This window comes from Rosa rugosa, chromosome 2, assembly GCF_958449725.1.
Source record: "Rosa rugosa chromosome 2, drRosRugo1.1, whole genome shotgun sequence".
Lineage (NCBI taxonomy): Eukaryota > Viridiplantae > Streptophyta > Magnoliopsida > Rosales > Rosaceae > Rosa > Rosa rugosa.
In genome coordinates, this window is record NC_084821.1 from 16,494,651 (window position 1) to 16,516,051 (window position 21,401).

The 21,401-nt window shown below is 37.1% G+C and overlaps 4 protein-coding genes across 4 annotated transcripts; 3 read left to right on the forward strand and 1 right to left on the reverse strand.

Annotated features, from left to right (window-relative positions):
- Positions 1-2,261: 2,261 nt before the first annotated feature.
- On the forward strand, positions 2,262-4,445 carry LOC133730441 (uncharacterized). The gene is made up of 4 exons (XM_062158028.1): positions 2,262-2,558; positions 2,642-2,921; positions 3,262-3,722; positions 3,858-4,445. Exons 1-4 carry the CDS (start codon positions 2,262-2,264, stop codon positions 4,443-4,445), a joined length of 1,626 nt encoding a protein of 541 aa, XP_062014012.1.
- Positions 4,446-14,371: 9,926 nt separating this feature from the next.
- LOC133732046 (uncharacterized) lies at positions 14,372-16,598 on the forward strand. The gene is made up of 2 exons (XM_062159502.1): positions 14,372-14,559; positions 15,530-16,598. The coding sequence occupies exons 1-2, from the start codon at positions 14,521-14,523 to the stop codon at positions 16,466-16,468; spliced, it is 978 nt and encodes a 325-aa protein (XP_062015486.1). The 5' UTR covers positions 14,372-14,520; the 3' UTR covers positions 16,469-16,598.
- Positions 16,599-17,021: 423 nt separating this feature from the next.
- LOC133730442 (RING-H2 finger protein ATL73-like) lies at positions 17,022-17,594 on the forward strand. The gene has a single exon (XM_062158030.1). The coding sequence runs from the start codon at positions 17,022-17,024 to the stop codon at positions 17,592-17,594; it is 573 nt and encodes a 190-aa protein (XP_062014014.1).
- An 843-nt stretch (positions 17,595-18,437) lies between these two features.
- On the reverse strand, positions 18,438-20,826 carry LOC133732047 (large ribosomal subunit protein uL23). Its single transcript, XM_062159503.1, has 4 exons — positions 20,744-20,826; positions 20,541-20,599; positions 18,912-19,275; positions 18,438-18,778 (listed from the first exon to the last, which is right to left on the reverse strand). Exons 2-4 carry the CDS (start codon positions 20,554-20,556, stop codon positions 18,694-18,696), a joined length of 465 nt encoding a protein of 154 aa, XP_062015487.1. The 5' UTR covers positions 20,557-20,599; positions 20,744-20,826; the 3' UTR covers positions 18,438-18,693.
- Positions 20,827-21,401: the final 575 nt, after the last annotated feature.

The following is a 21,401-nucleotide window of genomic DNA, read 5'->3' on the forward strand; positions in this document are numbered from 1 at the left end:
TTACATTATAATTGGCTCAAGGATTAGCTTATTTCTAGTATTTTAGATACAATTACATGCATATAAATGCGTGTAATCAATAGTGGTTCAGTGAAATAAATCTGGAGATAGACTTAATTCTCGTAGATGTGATTATCCAGAGAAGAAGTTAACATGTGATTAACTCGGGGTGTAAAGAGGAAGATTTGGGGGCATTTGGTTGTGCCGCTAGTGAAGCACCGGTCAAGATAGAGGGGTGACGTCGTTGAGGAGACTGTCCCAACTGTTCAGGTCTTAAGATTAGAGTGAGCTCCGATTTGAAGGTGTGACTAACCAAAAGAGGAAGCAGCTGTAGGTGTGACCATATTGTGTTGGAGAAGACGCCGGAGGATGGAGGGAAACAGAGAGAGCTCTGTGTACCCAGATTTGGGTGCCCAAATCAGATCTTGGTCTCGCCGGCGTGTGAGTCCGGTTCTAGAGTTGCCAGAGGAGATGCAGGCCTGGTTTGACTCGTCAGAGGCTAGTGAGTATAGTAGTGGTGGAGGTGAGCTACGTTGTGATGTTAGAGACCAGCCATGGAGGAGAAAGAGGATCTGGATCTACTTTCTCTCTCCTCTGAGCTTTCTGTAAACTTGAAACCCAGTAGATGAATGACCTGATTTTTGATAATGGGTTGTTGTCTGAGCTTGATTTTCAAAACCCAGAACCCCTTGATGTTGGGTTGAGAGAGTGTGAGGGAACTGAGCTGCATAGTGCGAGAGACCAGTCATGGAGGAGAGAGAGAATCTCATATCCACTTTCTCTCTCCTCAAAACTTACTGAACATAAACCCAGGAGCTGAACGACTTGAATTTCATGTGAAAAGATGTGAGAATCCAGAAAGATATGCAAGGATATGAGCTTTTTGGTGCATTAGCAGAGAAAGATGTATGAGGAGAGAATATTGGATGCCCAGAAAGAAAAAATTTCTAGCTAGATGATGAAATTACTCCGTGGTGAGCTCGTGGCACCACCGGAGGTTCGAACCCTCCTTGACTCCTTCTAGCGCCAAATGTTTCAGTGGTAAGAAACAGGGTTGTCGTGGGAGCTTCCACCTCTGAGATCCGTACCTGCCAACCATGAACAGAGGTCAGAGAGAAGATCGGGCTAGCCGGCCTTCGACCCTCCGATGCCTAAGTCAGATACATGTAAGAATGTAGACTAGGTAGGAGTAAATAGAGAGTGGTGGCGTACCTTGAATGAATGGAGAGACATGTATTTATAGTGTGGGGATGAGTTTGTCACCCCTTTGTTTCCAATGTGGGACTAGTTGTGGTCCACCCGATACCACTAGTGAATGGTATCGGCATCATGTCTGGACGTTATCGGCATCATTTTAAGTAGCTAGTAAGCCTTGTGCTTCCGATATTTGTGCCTAGGCGGTATATATACCAACAGAAATGAAAGTGGCCATGTACCTAGAAGCTAGAATTGCATATTCGAAAAGATCTCTCCAGCAATATCCAATTGATGTCAACATGGTGGAGGACCGAAACCAACGCAAACTGATCAGAACGGAGTTGGAAAAATATGCTAGCTTTGAGGAAGCTTTGTGGAAACAGAGATCAAGGGTTGATTGGTTGCAGGAAGGAGATAGTAACACAAAAAATTTTCATGCTTATGCTAAAGGCAAAGGGCGGAAAAATCAGGTGCTAGGAGTTTTTGATGAGACAGGTAATTGATGTGAAAATTTGGCTGACGTGCAATCTGCATTTGTATCCTATTTTACAAACTTGTACAGTACGGAAGGATGTGGGAATATTGATCTTATCATTGACAAAATACCTAGAAGAGTAATAGAGGAGGTAAATGCCAAACTACTGAAGAAGTTTGAGAGATGGGAAGTCGAGGTTGCATTAAAACATGTGGCTGCTCAGAAATCTTCGGGCTTTGACGGCATGTCTGCCTTATTTTTCAAAACTTACTGGTCGGTGGTAGGTGACTCAGTTTGTGAGTTTTTTCTTGGGGTTTTGAATGATAGCAAGGATATTTTGGAATTTAATCACACCTTAATCTCCTTGATTCTGAAATGTACTAGCCCTAAACATGTGACAAAATTTAGACCCATCAATCTTTGCTCCATTATTTATAAGTTGATCTCAAAGGCAATTGTTAATCGACTTAAGAAGTTCCTCCCTAACATTATCTCATGTACACAGAGTGCATTCGTCCTAGGAAGAAATTTACAAGACAATGTCATAGCAGCCTTTGAAACTGTCCACACAATATGTACGTAGAGAAGCATGACGTCCCCTAAGAAGGTTCTTAAATTGGATATTAGTATGGCTTACGACAGGGTGGAACTTTCTGAAAGAGGTTATGTTAAAGTTAGGGTTTACGGAGGATTAGGTGACTCTAATTATGAGGTGCGTGACCTCTGTCTCATTTTCTGTTTTGTGGAAGGCCAACCAATTGGAAATTTCAGACTAACAAGAGGGATTTGGCAGGGTGATCCTTTGTCACCTTACCTATTTCTGTTTGTCTCTGAGGGTTTATCTGGCTTACTACATCATGCAGATTCTATGGGGTTGATACAAGAGGTAAAGGCAGCTCCTACTAGCCATCTATTTCACATCTGCTTTTTGCGAAAGATAGTCTCTTGTTCGTTAATGCAACTGTTCAGAAAAGTGTACCTTTGAAGCAATGTCTACTTCTTTACGAACATGCAGCCGGCCAGCATATCAACTTTCAGAAATCCGCTTTATCTTTTGGACCAAAAACTGATGGCCAGGTAATGAATGAAATAAAAGACATTATGAATGTGCCGATTGTTGATTTTCATGTGAAGTATCTGGGTTTTCCAACTACTATAGGAAGAAACAAGAAGGAAGTGTTCAGGAAGATAAATGAAAGGCTGGATTTTCACCTTCAAGGATGGCAAGAGAAGTTCCTCTCAAAAGCAGGTAAGCTTTGTTCTAATAAAAGCAATAGCTCAAGCGATTCCTGCTTATTCAATGAGTGTGTTCCAATTGCCTATTGGAGTCTGCAGAAAGTTTCAATCAAAAGTGAGTAAAGTTTGGTGGGGAAAAGGAGGAGAGGCTCGTGGAATTCACTGGTGCAGCTAGGATAAACTCTGTAAGAGGAAAGAAGAAGGAGGTCTTGGGTTCAGAGACTTGAGGGCTTTTAACCAAGCAATGTTAGCGAAAACAATTTGGAGGATTTTCTGGGGTAAACACTCATTGGTAAGCAGGTTACTTCAAGCCAAGTATTTCCCAGGTTCGTGTTTTTTGGATGCGTCATTAGGTCTCACCCCATCTGCAATATGGAGGGGGTTATTATGGGGAAAGCAAGTGAATGATACGGGAATTCGGTGGAGAATTGGGAATAGGAGAAGAGTGAGTATAGTTAGTGATCGATGGCTGCCTTGTCTGATTGGTTTTAAAGTGGTGAGCCCGGTGTCATTGCCAAGACATCAGAAGGTGGAGTCTTTATTCATGGCATCAGGAGCTTGGGATGTACCGTTATTGAAGTCCATCTTCTTACCTCATGAAGCTGACATGATTTTAAGTATGCCTATAGGGCTCAGAACTGTACCTGACAAGCTTGTTTGGCACTTTACAAAGACAAGAGTGTATACCGTGAAATCGGGGTACTGGGTGGCCAGAGATATGCAGAACCGGAAAACAGGCCCTATTGCAAGCACAAGCCATGATGATAATAAGAAGTTGTGGAGTAGACTGTGGAGCTTGAATATACCCCATAAAGTCTGAATTTTTATGTGGAGGGCAGTACACAATTACCTACCATGTGCTCTAAATTTGAAGCAAAAGAAAATCATTGAAAATCCGTGTTGCTGGCAGTGTAGTGCCCCATGGGAAATGGTGCTTCATATTTTATAGGAGTGTCCAGGGGCTAAGGGTGCATGGAAAAAGTCATTTTTAAAAGGAGTACATATGACATGGCAGGAACATTCTTTCTTTGACTTATTGTATCATGTACACTTATCTGCTACTGAACATGAACTAGCTACTTTTTGTTATATTGCATGGTGGATTTGGCGAAACAGAATCCTTCATAGACATAGGGAGAAAAGCATGGGACCTGGTGAGTTATTCGAGGTAGCAGTTTACTGGCAGATTGAATATGAAAGGAATTGCTTCAAGGTCAAGGACATAACAAAGATTGTCTCTTCAAATCGAGTCAGTTGGAAACCCCCTCATGAAGGAAGCCTAAAGATGAATTTCAATGGAGCTTGTGATGTAAAGAATGGTTTGTATGGGTTGGGAGTTATTTTCCGAGATAGCCAAGGAGCTATGAAGGGTGCAATGGCAGTCCCCCAAGTTGGAAACCTCCCTCCTAGATCAGTGGAAGCCTTGGCGTTACTGCATGGTCTTCGGTTTGCGTTGCATGTGGGATTTCTCAACATTGAAGTGGAAGGTGATGCACTCTCAGTGATCAATAGTTTTATGATAGTTTTGATGATTTAAGTTTTGAGGGACATATTATTGATGAAGTCAAGTGACTAGTTCAGTCTTTTATTTCCTGTAGTGGGCACTTTGTAAAACGGAAAGGTAATGGTATTGCTCACCGTTTAGCAAACGAAGTCTTGAAAATTAATCAACATTTTCTTTGTTTGGAGTCGGGGCCTAAGTGGCTCCATCAGTGTGTTAGTAGGGACTTTTAGTATGAATGCTAGTTGGGAAGCTGTTTGCAATTTCTACGGTCGGGTGACTGATTGCTAACGTGTTTTCCACAAATCGTTGTAATTGATTCATTTTCAATGAAGTTCTTCTTTGATAAAAATAAAAATAAAAATAAATAAAAAATAAAAAAAAAAGCCTTAGGGTCTTTTGTAAATCAAAAGAAAAACCTACATATGGCCAGTATATTTGTTCTAGTAGCATTAGTTTTCTCTTTGTAAATGAGAGATTGTGATCGAGTTCGACTCACGAATGACTAGTTATTGTAAACTGAGGTTGTTGATGTAATAAAAAAGAAAAAAAAAAACCTACATATTTCTTTGCCAAATGTTTTGCTATTATTTACATGGATTGTCTGGTATTTACTCATTAAACCAACACTTGCATACAACGTCTTACACAAAATCTAGTTGATATTTAAAGAAAGACGAGAACAAAAATTGAATCTCTTATATACTAATAGAGATGTGGTAGATCATTTATCTAGGGCTGTCAATTCCGATACAACCTGATAACATGACTCAAAGCCTGCATGAAATAAAGTGGGTTGAACCCGCACGATTAACAAGCGAGTTGGCCGTAGGTCAACCCGCCAATATGAAGTGAACTCATGTAACCCAATTATGCTATTTTCTTCTTGAAATTTTGGACATCGGGAGTATTTGATTCTTTTTTTTTTTTTTTTTTAAAGAGGTTTGGAACCCAGCCTAGCTGGGATGCTCAGCCCCACGCCCGGTTTCATTTATTATATTAATAGTATGATTTTGCAACGGGGGGGACATAAAACCTGAACCCCGTGCTACAGGAAAACATCATCCTGAATAATAGCAGGAGTCTCATCTAACCAAACATCATCAATAGCAAACAAACTAGCAAGGTGCGCAAGTCTATCAGCAACACCATTTGCTTCACGGTAAATATGACGAATTCTAACTGACTGAAAAGCATTAAAATAATCTTTACAATCATCTAAAATCCGACTTACCTCAGAGAAATTGAAATATTTTCCTTCATCATTATTGAAGGATTGGACAAATTGAAATATTTTCCTTCATCATTATTGGATTTAATTATTTATGAATTATATACAATTTTCGTCTTATGGAGTTTTTAGTGAATTCAATCAATTTATGCATTTTTTTAGTTAAATGGGTCATCGTGTTAACACTTAAATGAGTCATTTTGTCCAACATGGCACGATTTATTTATTAAATAGGTCACCGTGTTAACCTTTAAATGAGTCATTTTGTCCAACATGGCACGACTTATTTATTAAATGAGTTAAGGGGGTTGGAAACGGGTAACCCGTTTAATAAATATGTTGAGTTTAAGTTTAAATTTTCGACTCGATTATCAAAATGAGTTGGGTTTAGGTTTGTTTCATGTGACACGATAAATATCTTGATCCGACACAAATTCAACACGACCGAGCCATTGACAGCCCCATTTATCGATCGCTGACTAGAAATCTCCCGAGCATATTTCCATTGTCGCAAGGTACATGATTAACTTGACCGGTTGACCTCATGAATCGTGAATTAGATTCTAATATTCAGTCTTCATGACAATGCCGGCTGCGCAACTAATAGGTGGAAACAACCGCATCTGGAAAGCTATTTCACTAGTCATACTGAAAAGTGTGAGGACGGCACAAAGCTTTATCAGCAGTTCCTTAATTTTCTCTTTGCGGTCACACACATCAAGTCATGCACATTGATGATGATAGAGGCATGCATAATATACAATCAAGCAGTCAAGCACGTTTAGAAACCATTTGGATCAATTCTTGCACTGGTCGATCGAGCCAGATGCAAAAATTGATAGGAAAGAACTGAAAAATTCCAAAGCATTGACCAAATGATCGATGATGTCAACTTGTCAAGTCCATGTAGCATAAGTGAATCAGACAGATTATAGCTTTTATATAGTAGAATAATTGGAAGGTTGAACATATATATAGCTAGTAAATTGGAGTTCAATCTAACCCATGATCACCAAGGAGAATGATTGAATGAAGCTTGAAGTAGAGACACTTGCACTCGTATTTCCACAGCTCACCCTTTTCAGTTTGGTTTTTTCTTTTCCAATTGAATTTTGTTCTTTATATTTTAACTCAGTCTATTTTCCAAACCTAGCTCCGTAGCTGCTCGTAATCGTCAATGGCATCCTATCCTTAACAAAATAAGGGCAGCCCCATGTTCCAAGAGTATAAGCATATAATCTGTAATCACCTAACAGGTAAATTTCAGTACTTTCGTCCATGTTTGAATTTTCGCCTCTACCCCATAGATGCCGGCCTGTAATAAATTTTGTACTCTTTGGTCCGACATTCCTTGACATTATAATATAATCTCTCATCACCCATAACTAATTTTGTGGTTCCTGAGAGCAAACATGCATAGAGAGGCAACCTCTCACAACTCCGAGGTTAAACTGATCGGTGCGAATTTTTTGTCAAAGTAAAACGCGGTAATTGCTGGAATTGCTCGCTTTCAACATCAAATGCACATACAAGAACAGAAGAAGTTTGAAGAGGAGAATTAATCCATTGAAGATATCCATTCAGATAAACCATATGTGAGTTGCAAACAGGAAACTCACGACTTCCATTGCTTTCTCCAAATCTCAGAGCCAACTGTCAAAACCATTCCCAATCCTTTGTTTTGTTGCACAATCAGTACTTTATGAACATGACTGATGGAACGTAACTTAACCCTAAGCTGTAATTTTTATTTCTCGGTCGTGAGTGTCTATTGAATTGGAACCATCTTACAGATCAGTGCTGCACTCGGCCCAAAGGGGATAATGAGGGCCTCACCATGTAGCGAAAATGCCCTTTTATCAAATTACGGCCTCTCGTTAATAAAAAAAAAAAAAAACCCTACATATCCTTCTTTTTAAATCGTGCTCTATTTTACATGGTTTCTCACGCATTTCATTCACATTAATTAAACCTACACATACGTACGTCTAACGTCTCATATAACATGATAGTTAGTCGTTCTTCGGAGAAAATGCAAGAACAAGAATCAGACTCTCGTATATACCGATCGAGACGGAACGGAGCATTTATTTAGAAGCCTCTACAAAATATTACCCTCGTTGCAAGGCACATGATTTGACTACTTGTGCGTCATGCAAACTCCACCTCATGTATCACATTCATTTTTCATCACAATGCCGACTCCCCAACTAATAGAAGGAAACGACTGCATCTGGAAAGCTGTATCATTTTCACACTTCGAGTCAGATACTTAAAAGTGAGAGACAGGGACAAAGCTTTAGCAGTCCCTTTTCTCTTTGCCGTCACAAACCTACTCAAGCACCAAACTAGTCCCCCCAGCCAACCACAACATTAATATAGATGGGCCTTTCCTCTTTCTCTTTTAGTCCTATAATCAAGTGCCAGTGCCTTTCCTACAATGGAAACTAGTAAGAGCATGATGTGAGGTTTTTTACAGCTTTGGACAAGCTTTTACCACCTAAAGCTAGACGCAAGATTTCAAGAGCAATAGCTCCAGAATAAATGGCACATCCTTTCTTGCATGCACTTCATGCGGTCAAACAAAACCGCCAACCAAACCTTTCGGACAATTGGTCAAATCCTTGTTGGTAAACTTTTTATCAGGAGTATCCTATGAATTAATTGAGGTCATATATTCTAATTACAAGTTAAATCATCCATCAGTTGATTTACATTACCAATTCGATACCAAAAAAAAAACAGAGAGAGAGAACAATCACTGCCAAAAAATTAGCTCATCCACCCCGATAATTCTACCGCGAGCTTAAACTAACCATTTTCCATCGACAACCATTTTTCACAACGATAATGATATGTACTTACACTCAAGTAACAACACAGCTAAGAAGTACTAATTAACGACAGTTAAAAATTGACCTGTTATGTTAGAATCAATAAAGATTTTACAAAACTGTGTTTTTTCAAATTCTACCCGTGATTGGCCTTGGCCGAAAACTGCAACTCGATCCCCACTACAAATACAATGTTTGTGTATCATGAACATCATCGGTGGTCATTGACCTTAACTTTTTAGGTGCAAGATAGAAATCGATTGATCATTGCATCCACTATTACCATTATAATAATGGTAAAAGTACCGTAGAAGTTGGTCCAAGCCATCATAACCCTATTGGGTACCCGAAAGGTAATTAATATACTCAAATCATACATATTCTGCATGCATTGCAGGGTCTTTGATGCAATTGCTAGGCATCTTTTTTCTAGTTACCTTTTGTAAATTTCCCTGAGAACCCTAATAATTAGTAATGAGTTAAATTATAACAACCTACGTTGTCATGAGAGGTCCATTGTCGTCTTCATCATCATCATCACTATGATGACAAAGCATCTCTGCTAGAGATTAAAGCACCGATAGAGGATAGTCAGGTAGCTCGTGACCGTTATAATTGTCATCTATTTACTACTATCATATGACCAATTAGGTATCCACTAATATCAAATGGTAAATTAGGTAAACATTGATCACCGATGGAAAACTTAGCTATGCTAAGAAGCTAGCAAAGATTATACTGGCAGACGACCTGACAGGGGCGAGCAGCAGTAGTTAGTCAATAACCAATTAGTCAACCGTAAAACGAATGGTTTTGGTATAAGCAATTGAAAGTTTGAAACGAATCAGTAGAAGAGACAAAGATACGAGGGGCTGGTTAGTTGGCTAGATTGGGTATCAGGCAGTGAACCATAGAATTCTCAAGTCTTTATGCATGCATCCAGTAAACACGGCAAGTACGTGTCCTCTACTTGCAGACGACTGACTCATAAAGTCTCTCAAACATAACATGTCTTCACTTAACAAAATCAACGTTGTTGTTCGGATATCGGAAAATCAACGTTGTTCTTCGCATGCTGCTTCTAGATAAGAGAGAGAAACAAACTGCCGGGAACATGCAACATCATTTTCCACATATTCATACAAGAATGTATCTAATCAACAATCGATCTCATATGTGAAATTCTCTTCTCTTATTACGTACTGATTTGTTCACGTACATGTAAGAGAAATGTCGCTAATCTACTTAACATTCTTCCTCTGACAATGTAATCGATTTCATTATTGAAATCTGCTTTAAGTTTATTTCAACTAAAGGTCGAAATAGAAACAAAATTAGATAGAAGCATAGAGGGTGCAAACAGAGAATGGATGTTTCTTTTAAAGAATTTAAACAATTTATGGAGAATGAAGAATAAAATTGGTAGGAAAAGGGGGGAAATTATATATTTTAGAGGAAGTCTGAGTTTTGTTCGGGAGAGTCAACAAAATAACATATGGATCGATCGGAAAAATAAACAATGCTCAAACTAGAACACCTCAATAATTATATGAGTTTTTTAAAATTTACGAATTAAAGTGCAAAACAAGAGCTCGAAGTTAAGTAATCAAAATAATATCTTATAACTTTATAAGTGATGATAACTAAAATGTCAAGTGAGTAATCGACTCATAATACCTAATCAAGACTCCTCAAGACAAAAGTCGCAAAAGTATATTTGCTTCCCCTCCACGGGCCAATGCCGTTGGTAGACTTGCTTTTCCTAAACCAGCAGAGGGACAGAGGAGTCTAGACCTTAAGACCCATCTAGGACCACTTGTACTGTTGACCAACATTACTTTACTCTTCGAAGTCAATTTCCTCTCCCAGCCTCGTCAGGCACGTGCGACCTACCCATCAAAAGCTATTAGAGAGAGCGCACCTTCACATGTGCCACGCCGCACGTGACGGGGACACTTTGGAGCCTAGTCCACGTGTCGCACGTAGATTGCCCCGCCTCACATGACGCGTACCTAATCCCCATGTGCAGCTTCGCTACGCGACAAAAAGGTCGAGCTATGCCGAAACAGTGCTTATGAGAAGGACCCCTCTTTAATTAATCTAATCAGCTTTAGTTAAAAGCGCTCAATGGAGATTACGCGGTAACAAAAAGCGCTTATTAGAAAAATTAGATTCTCGCATTATTGGGTCGACAGGTAAAGTCGTTACCAGTTGGGAGGTAAAACGGGGAGGTGGTCTCAACTTTCCAGGACCATTCTTCAAAGTTACTCAAGCGGGAATTACTACAATGCCCCTGAAATGCGGCTACCGTCAATTAGAGTTGAGTCCTTCTTGATCGACATTTCAACATCGCACCCTTTAAATGAGGATGCTTCACATAGTTTGTGGATTTTGTTTTGATTTTCTTGGAATGTGTTTCAAAGATTTGGGTTGAATTTTGTGATGTTACTTTTTTTTGTATGCATGTTCAGAGTTGAAATGTAGTTAGACGTATGTACACGTTGGTATGTAAAAATAAATAATAATATTATTTTTATTCAACATTCTTTGAAGATGAACAAGAAGTAATCATTTGAGAGCTCATTCCCCACGAAAACAAAGATATCTGGATATATTGCTAGTTAGATACGTAGGTTCAAGATCCCTTGATATTTCTTTCTTAATTGTGATCAAAATTCAATTAGGTCATTTAACTAGACACTTGGCTTAGATGTTACTTTAAGCTTCAAAAATTTTATTTTTTTTAATATACCTTGTCTCAACATGTTGGTAAACTTCTCTATTCATTTGATGGACATTTCATACTTTTAGATTGTTACGAAGTATTGTTTCACTCAAATTTACTAACTTTAACAGGATTTATAACTAATCTCTTATTATTTGTTTTCATTCTTTTGCTTCATTCATGAATGTCGTGCTTCCCGGGGCGAACCCAGAACTCACCCTTTGCTCAACAACAACAACCCAACAGAGAAGTGGCCGCCGCTCAAGAGAACACTTTCCTTCAACAATAGTTGATCGAATTGGTACGAAAGATTAATTAAGTATGTAGCTTTTTTTATAGCTTATCATGCAAGGGGAATTCGATCTCATCAATTGGCTAGATAATAAGGTAATGATGTTTAAGGGTTAGAGCCCTAATAAGTCTTAAGCACGTACATTTTAATGGGCAAATATAAAACTAAAGGGTCAACTAGTGAAGGTGCCTTAAACCATAAATCCAAGATTAAAGAATAAGTACACACATAATATAATTAATCACTCACTTACACACGGATTAAGAAACTAGATACATTGCATCAATAAGAACAAAACATTATAAATTTAGCAGCTTTTGTCGTAAACCAAGTATTTTCAAATCTAGCAGCTTTGTCCTTTTCCTAGTTAAACCAGAAAACCTCAAGATTAAGCACAAAACTAATAGTTAAGTGGGAACACAAAGACATTACCCACTGCCTGGTTGTATGGTACACTGTATACTGCTATATCTTAACAGATGGCATTAAGGAATAATTACAGGATTAATATTAGTTAAGTGGGTGACTAAGATGGAAGTTGCATGGGGTTTGTGTATTACAAGGGTGAGGTTACGGGGCTTTGATATTATATTGTGAAAGAGTGCCGAAACCGCTTGTCGGGAATTGGAGATAGAAAATATTCTGGTCTTAGAAATGGAATTCCTGGGGAGATCATCCATGTGCATTCTGCATTTGTCTATGTCAGATAGATGTTTATCAGGTTGGTTTTTGTTCTTATGTTCAAGATGAATTGCATAAACAATCCAATGTGTTTCATTTCTTTACGTTTGTTAGTTAATTAGAGTTTGGATATTCACCGAGTACCGTGTTGAAATGGAGAGATAACTATTTAAGCTTCATGTTCTAGAAGGGTATGCAAGCAATTAATATCCGTTGATTGAAGTAGTATAGTAATTACAACATGAAATTGCGACTATAAACATGAATGATCAATGTCCACTGATACATGCAGAGATTCACTAATCACTACAAAAGAAAAAAATGGTCATTTTCAATAAATATTTATCGTAATGTTTTTTGTCGGAAATATTATTATTACGATAAGACATATCATTTATTGATCGATCAACATCTAACTATACTTACGAAATGATATGAGTAGTGGATTTTGATTATGTTGGGCGCCTTAGATTTTGAAGACTATGGGGCTTTAGGACCCTAAAATTGTATTAGTATAGCAAAAGTTACCATGAATTATATGGAATTATGGATCATGAAACACAGTCAACCGTACCGGGTACCACTCAACCATTATGTTGTTGATTTCAGTTTCCTCGGGCAGTTCACAAGGCAATCTGATCTAGTACAAGCCTAGTAAGATAATCTAAGAAATTGGGTCCATCCCTCATTGTAAAATAATCATCTAACTAGATCCCAAGTTTTTAAAACAAGCATATGCATCTATTATTCCATCTGGGTTAATTAATTAATTGGAATAGCACAATTGATCTTTCAGTTTCAAGGGGAGTTTGTAATTTTTCAGGGGTACACATTTTATCTTTTGATTGACCGATACACAATGTCTAGTACTATTTGAAGTGGCATTAGTGATTATTTTGTAAGTAAAAAATCTTGAGTTCGACTTGATAGATTTGTTGTTGACTTGTTGTACATTTTCACTTGTCAGTTATTTATTGGCGTTTTTAATCAAAAGAGATGAAACACTTTTTTTATTACATCAACTACTTAGGACTACAACAATTAACTAGTCTTTCGCGAACTCACGACCTCTCACTTGTAAATGAAAGAGGTCAAATAGTACTGGGCGAAACAAATTTCTCTCTTATATTAACCGCCTATGTAAAAAAATTTATCTGTTTTTTTTTTTTGCTTTTGTTGGGAAGAGAAAATGAAAAATAAAAAAACATTTTAGTGAAGGACAATGTCATACTGAGGTCAAGAAAAAATAATAATAACGATATGAAGCAACTTTTGGGTGTTTTGAATTTTTATGTTAAATTTCTTAGAGCATCTTTAGCAATGCTAGCAATTTTTGAGTTAAATTTTAGCCAAAGTAGCTAAAAAGTCATTTGGCTAGCCATTTTAGAAATATGTTTGCATCAGTGCTCTCTATTTTAACTAGTTTTGAATTTATATTATTTTTTAAATAAAGATTAAATAGTTTAGATGCATTTATAAATTACATGAAATAACTCAAAATGAATATTTTAAATTATAGAGAACCTCATCTCGCTCTCTATATTTAGGAGCGAGATAACTAAAAGTTATAATGGAGAGTCACTTAGGAGTCTGGTGCAGCTGTTAAAATAGATAAAAAATTAAACATGCTCTCTAACATAGCTAATGAGCCAAAATATAGAGTCTGCTAAAGATGCTCTTAGGATAAAATAAGATTTGATAAAATTAGATATTTCAACCCTTCAAATAAAAAAAAATAGATATTTCAAAAGCAAAAAGAAAAATGGAAACGCAAAAATGAGCACCAAAGCTATCCTAAAATAAATTGGGAATATCCATGAGCCGCAATAGGATAATTTTTATTTTGAAAACTTGGGCTTTTGTGGAAAGTCCCCACGTACATAATTTATAGAAGAGGAATTTAAGGCAATCCATTAAAAACTTTGATTAGTTATTAATAATTAAATCTGTTTATGATTTTCTTACAGAAAATGTCAATTCTTTTCATTTGGGTAAAGAGACAAACTCACAAAAGACCTGGAAAAGGGGAGAAAATATTGAATGAGGTTCAATATTACAGTGAGAGAGAAAGGGACTAGAAAAGAATAAATTTTTTTTTAATCTAATATCAATTCATTCATGATGAAGGGTTTTAAGCATTCCTTGTTAATTTTCTTGGAGGTGGACTGGGCTTTCTTGGATGCTTGTGACAAAGCAATCTCTTTATCTTGTCTTATATGCCTTATTGTTCTTCTATAAATGAGTCACATTCCACCCTACTTTAACGACTAATTCTCTCATTTTCTTTTCCATCTCTTCAATTTTGCCTTTTCCATCTTTCTCACCAAAGAGGGTGATACCCACATATTATGGAGGACATGGGTTCTATATGGACTACCTATCAAGAGGTGGGTTACTACTCATTTCTTGTTCTAAGTGGCATTTCTCTTCATTTTTGCTTTCTGGTTTATTGCTTGTTTTGCAGTTTAATCAAAGCTTGTATTAATCTACTTCAATTCTGTGTTTTTATGATGGTATGATTGGTATCTACTGTAATATGTCACATTCAATTCAGCCTTCTCCTTGTTTCAGTTACTTAAATTTGAATTGAAGTGCTTGTTACTGATGGATCTTCCATATCTGCTAAATCCCTCACCATTAAATTTGTGTCTTACTCTTCGCAATCTTCAATAAAGAAACAAGCCATTTTTCTTCCTAAAATTTTGTTAATTATTTTTTTTTTTGGCAAAAATTTTTTGTTAATTATGACTAATGATTTTTTGAGAATTTCCCAGGCATACTAAGCATTTTCAAGTCATGAACACCCTACTGTTTTGTGAATTAAAATTTTGATTGACAGAAGTAGTTTACGCCCATTATTTAGCATTAAATTTTTTTTATACAATTCTGGAAACTTGTGCAATTCTTTGTTTTATATGTACTGAACAGAATCTATCTGATTGGTCTTGAATCTTTTTGTAACAATGTGTCGGTATTGAACTATTGATTGAAGCTTTAGATATTTCATATGCATTCATAAGATTTTAGGTCCAGTGTCAATTTCTGTTATAGGTGCAGATTTTAATGGTGACTTTTTCTTGTTTTGGCCAATTAATGGTGACTCTGCATGGGCCCTTTTTGGATTTTCACTGTTCTTTCCACTGTGCATCCTTGCTTTCTACATGGATTTTATTCATTTTGGAACTTCTCTTGTGCTTTTAAATTTTTGTTTTCTAGTTAGAAAGCCGTGGGCTTGATGTTTGTTTTATTTGTTCTACAATCTTATTCATGATGATTCTACAGGAATTTTATGTTTCTTCCAATTTTATTAGAAGCCCTCTGTCTGAAACTGACCAATTACCTGTTCTGAATCCACAGAGCACTGATGATTTGAACAAGAAGCTTCTTTACACTACCCTTGAGCTTGAAACAATGAAGAATTTAGCAACAGAGAGTCAAGAGAATGTGAAGAATCTACTCAATCTACTAAAGGTTGCATACAAAGAAAGAGATGAAGCCAGAGACCAGCTGCACAAGTTCTTCAACAAGATCACTGCTTCTACTCCAATTGACTTACCCAATGTGCAGTTTAATCAAGTAGTCCAGCCCGAAAGTCCGACTTTGATGCCCACAAAAGCAAACTCAAGCATTACTGAATCCAACAGCCTCTCTGAAACTTACAATCCCCAATCACATATCTCTTCTCCTGTTGATTCATTGTTTGATGCAGTCTCTTCTCCTGAGTTTTCCAATATCAACATGGCTGATTCTAGCAACAACATGGGTTTTGTGAAGCAGCCTTTGGTGAAAGAATTTAATGGAAGTACTATTATACCTACTGGTGTAGTAGTCTCTTCTGGTTCAAGTATCAAAGCTGATCCAGCTAATGAAATAATTGACAATTTTGTTAGGGGTAGGCCTTTGCCTCAGAAAGGGATGTTATTGCAAGCTGTGATGGATGCTGGTCCATTGCTTCAGACACTTCTCGTTGCAGGTCCTATGCCCCGGTGGCGAAATCCCCCTCCTTTGCAGCCCTTCAAAATCCCACCAGTTTCAATCAAAGGTTGTGAAGCTGCTGTGAGTTTTAACAACCAGAAACAAGTGGCAAGTCCTACCTATGTGGTTCATAAGACACAGAACTTAACATCTTATCCTGAGATGACTCGAGGCTTTTCTCAAACATGTTCAGCTGCCATGTTGAATTTCAACAATGTCAATCCTAATGCTGTTTCATACCTAAACAATTCAAGAATGCCGAGTTCAATTTCCAGTTTTGATCACCAAATCCCAATTGCCAAGCGGCATAGGCTTCAATGAGGTTTAGCCAGAAGTTTGCTTCTTTTTGTGTAAAAATCAAGTTTGAGGGGTTGATGGTGTAAATGGGGGATACATTTGTTTTGGATTTGAACTTTAGATATATGACATAGCTCTTTAGCTTCAGTTTACCCTTATTTTTTGTACATCAAGATGCTTCAGTTTCTGTTTGCTAGGTCTTTTGCTAAGAGGAAATAAAAGCAAAGACCAATTATATCATTTAATGTCATTTCTCTTTCGAAGTTATATACCCTATCGAATCCAACTTTGGTATTATCTACCACAGAAATATGTAGGATCTGATGCCAGTGTGCATCATTGATATCATCCAAGGCAGAAGACTTGCATGTTAAAATTTATGTTTTCTTTGATATAATCGTTCTCCACATCATGTTTATACTTGTTTCATTCCTACAGATTCCTCTCCGACAGTTCTATTTCGAGAATGAGCCTCTGCAATATATAGAGCAATGCAATCTTATGCAAAGTCTTCTTGGAAAGTTTTCAATAGTTCATATCTATTTACAAGACTTGTAGCATCCCTTCAACCCCTCCAATGACATCCCCAGGTTCTTGTTCTCCGGATCCGTGGATCATTGCTTCTGTTGCTATCCTCTTCACTTTTACTGTCATCTTCAGTTATTGCAAGATACTGAAACGGTGCAATACAAGATCAAATCCAAACCACAGAAGTAACGAGACCAACGCAGATGATCCATCTCTGCAGTTTCAAAGCCAAGGACTAGATTTCGCAATCATCCGGTCTCTACCCATAACACAGTTTAAGAAGAGAAGTGTAGCAGAAGATGCAGAAGAGCACCAAAGCAACACAGACTGTCCAGTATGCTTGGGTGAATTTGAAGAAGGGGAATGGCTAAGACATCTACCCAAATGCAATCATGCATTCCACATATCTTGCATCGACACTTGGTTTGTGGCTCACTCAAATTGCCCCTTATGCAGATCAGAAGTCTATGATTTTATCCAGGATTGTCCTATTCCTATGCACGCTCTGTTAGAGACACTGAGGGAAAGTGTAATTCAAGAAAGAGCGTTACACTTCCAAATGCTGCGCTCTGCGGTCTCACCATTTGGACGTGAAGCAAGATTCGGCGACAGCAACGTTTAGATATTTAGTATGTTATGTTGTCAAAACAATAAAATTTGTTGATATTCAAATAAAACTCTATTTAACAACATAACATTTCAAATTATCTGATAAGAAAACAGGTCATTCATTTTTCGACCAAAGAGAAGAGAATGAGATAAACTAAAACCTATACTTGTGTACTCTTTGCCCATTTAGCGATTAACCATTTGCTAGCTGTACATCGCCCTTGTACCTATTGACTATTGTGGGTAAGCGGTAACTAGAGTAAGTTATAAGGAATTACTGAATTTGACAGAGGGTAAATCTTCTTGACCGTTAATACTTTTTTATTGTTCTCTTGTTTATGAAATATTCAAATTAGCGTGATCAACGGAGCCCAAGGTCTTACTGCTAGGATTTGGCGGGTTCATGGAATCCACCTAAATGAGTACATTCAACTTCATCCCAAATCAAATGATTGCATGACTTGAGACCAGCGAATAGTGAATTTGACATTGTCAAGTCTAGTGTTGGTGTCTCTCCCAATTCCTGAGCATCTCTAAAGAAATCAGTTCCAAGATTTTTTTATCACAAAATATTTGATTGTCTTAGCATAAAGTCAAGGGGAAATGAATAGATTGCCACCACCTCATTTAGCAGCAAAGCAAAAAATTCCGAAGCTCAATCTCATACAACAGTATAGATTTGACATGAAGTGACCAAACGAGGCCAAATCAATTCTTCGCTTAAAGATCAGCACAAAAGATTTGATGGAACCAAACAAAACAAAAAAGCTTTGTCCAATCCAGTATCAGTTCACAATTACACCATAAATGACTCGGTCACATGCCACACAGATTAGTCTCAATCTCATCTAAAATATGAACAGAACCATCACTTAATATGCGAAATGCAATTGCATATAAAGACAACGAAAATGTACCATAATATTCCATGCGAAACGGGTTTCCATATGAACTAGATTTCAATTTAAGCCTACAAGGTTCAAACTGCAGTTATAACCACAAATCAACAAGTCTACTAACAGTAACAAAATCGATTACAACTTCAAAACTAAATCTTCAACAGCTCAAGGACTAACAAGATCTGTTACTCTGAAAAAGCCAGACACACTACCTTAGATGATACCAATTTTGTTTGCCACATCCAGTGCATCAAAATCTGGGGTCAACCTAACATAAGCCTTTTTAGTACCATCAGGCCTGGATCAAAACATTAAAATTCAGAGTATCAGATCCAAAGAAAACAAAACTGAAAAGAGAATGCATTACAGCTTCAGAAGCAAGTCAACGATGAACCATATACAGGATTGCAAAACTTAACTCTGCCACTCACCTGATCAAGGTATTCACTTTCTTGGTCTGAATGTCATACATTTTCTTGACTGCATCCTTTATTTTCTTCTTGTCAGCACGTATGTCAACAATAAATACCAAAGTGTTGTTATCTTCAATCTTTTTCATTGCAGATTCAGTCGTAAGAGGATACTTCAAAATTTGATAATGATCAAGCTTGTTCCTTGGTGGAGCACTAATACGAGGGTACTTAGGGTTCCTCTCCTTTTTCAATGTTTTAGGCCGATGAAACGTAACTGATGTTCGGATCTTCTTCCCTGTTCTCTTAACAGTAGGTCCGGACTTCAATGCTTTGGCAGCCTTCAAGGCTTGTGACTTTGGGTCACCCTTTTTGGAAACATCACCTGTAACAACATGCACTTGATAAGGAACAAAACAATTGATATTGATTGAAGATGGAAACCAAACTGAGTAGGAAGATAAGGAAAAGTAGCTAAATTGCGTGAAACTGAACCGGAGCCTATAAATAATATCCCTTGACAAGAGCCTTACCATCAAGCAGTGCATGCAAAAGAATTGCAAAGGCAAGCCTATGCAAAAATAACTTGACCTGATAAACCCAAGAGTACAACAAATTTTGGCAAACTTGGGAAGTTTTTTCATCCAAACATAAAAGTTCAATTATCCCTAACTAATCTCTGGATGATAATTTTGGAAAATAATGGCGGGTCTCTTCCAATTACTTCCAACATTCTATAATCCTTAACCTAGAATTAAAAGGGCGGCCATAGGTAAAAGGACAAGTAATTCAAAATTCTCTTTAATATGCCTAGAGCAACCCTGCACATGAGAATTATATTAACCAACCAGGTGTAAATAGTCCCAATCACATAGTTTTATCTATATCAATAGTAGAAAATTTCACACGACTTCTAAAGCAGATCCATATAACGAACTATGACAAGTACACTTCTATCCAAACAGGCGACCCATGTAACCAAAAAAAATGAAATTAGAACAAAGCGAGTTCTTTCCAGTTCCTTCAAATATTCTTCTATCCTTAACCTATAATTAAAGGAAGGCCAAATACAAGACACTAAGAAGCATGAATTCTGTCTGACACTCCTAGAGCAACCCTGCACATGAGGATCTTTATGTTTTCAATGAAGTCTAAGACAGCCTCACGCAACCAACCATGCCGAGTATCACTTCTAACCAATTAGAGAAGACCAAATAAAAAAAACTCTAAACCTTGTTAACAACTGACCTAAGCTTGGCCATGGAACCTATGCATGGTTTAGTAGGCACATTGTCATAAAATTAAAGCCCAAACACTACAGCTGAATGAGCAGAGCACCAAAGAATAAGGAACTCCCAAAGAAGAAAAAAAAAAATCTGATCCATTTGACAACTCCCTTAACTCAGAGAATTCAGCATATGATAATAGTTCCCTCAGCAAAAAAAAACTTTGTGAAATATATTTAGCTCATTTTGAGTTCGTTTTTCACTCCGTAACACCAAAAAAAAAAGAATCAGAATATTAAAAAAAAAAAAAATCATACAGAGCATGGCTACAATTTCAAGTTTTCCTCCATTGAAATTGGTTAATAAGGTAAATACAAAGCAGGGAAGCAAACACAAAATTGAAGCAAAGACGGAAAAGTAGTACCTTTAGCTGGAGCCATTGGATGCCGAACAGGAAGAGCTCCTTATAATCAATCGGAAACCCTAAAAGGACATATATATATATATATATATATATATATATATATATATATATATATATATATACATAGAATAAGTCAGTTCAATAATTTTGCAGTGAAATTGAGAAACTTAGAGTGCGTTAATAAGAGAGAAGAGAGAGAATACCAGCCGGCGGTGAAGAGGAGGAACCAGTAGGGTTTGGAACGGAGGAGAAGCAAGTAGGAGTTATATACGGTTCGGGAAATTACCCAAATGTCCACTGTCCAGTTCGCGGACATTTTTGAAATGGACTGGGCTGAGTAGCCGGAGATATTTGAATGGCGCTAGAGCCTAGGCCCAAACCCAATAGGTTGAAGATCATCTGTGTTTTTTTTTTTTTGGTCAAATTATTAGGGGTTATTTCGGACTGTTTCTCAAATTTGGCAAAAAACGGTTTTTGTACAAGGAACCACTTTCAAGTACTTATAAATTCACCCAAGAATTTGAAAGAGTCTTTTAGTACCCAAAAAGCAAATTATTTTGTTTAATCTTATATTGTGTGAATTCACTATGAAGTTCCATTCATACGATTTAATCGATAATCCGCTTCTATCTTATGCCTCTACTATTAGAATATTTTCACAAAAAAATAGCCAAATTAGTAATAATTTAGATCTAGTTCTGTTTCTCTATTTTTTTTTTTTTTCAATTGAGAGTGACCCTATTTGGCTATTTGTTTAATTTTCAAAAGAAGTCAGTTTCGCTTGTAGCTTTTACAGAATTGATCTACTGGCAATCCCTTTTTAAAAACCATTATAGTTTACCTATGACTTATGATCAAGAA

Bases quoted from the DNA above. Each gene is read 5' to 3' on its own strand.
- LOC133730441 (XM_062158028.1), top strand. From the start codon at position 2,262: ATGACGTCCCCTAAGAAGGTTCTTAAATTGGATATTAGTATGGCTTAC. The intron at 2,922-3,261 runs GTAAGCTTTGTT...ATGCGTCATTAG, and splicing joins GAAGTTCCTCTCAAAAGCAG to GTCTCACCCCATCTGCAATA. The intron at 3,723-3,857 runs GTCTGAATTTTT...CATATTTTATAG, and splicing joins GCTTGAATATACCCCATAAA to GAGTGTCCAGGGGCTAAGGG.
- LOC133732046 (XM_062159502.1), top strand. From the start codon at position 14,521: ATGGAGGACATGGGTTCTATATGGACTACCTATCAAGAG. The intron at 14,560-15,529 runs GTGGGTTACTAC...CTGAATCCACAG, and splicing joins TATGGACTACCTATCAAGAG to AGCACTGATGATTTGAACAA.
- LOC133730442 (XM_062158030.1), top strand. From the start codon at position 17,022: ATGACATCCCCAGGTTCTTGTTCTCCGGATCCGTGGATCATTGCTTCT.
- LOC133732047 (XM_062159503.1), bottom strand. The intron at 18,779-18,911 runs GTGAGTGGCAGA...GTTTTGATCCAG, and splicing joins AAAGTGAATACCTTGATCAG to GCCTGATGGTACTAAAAAGG.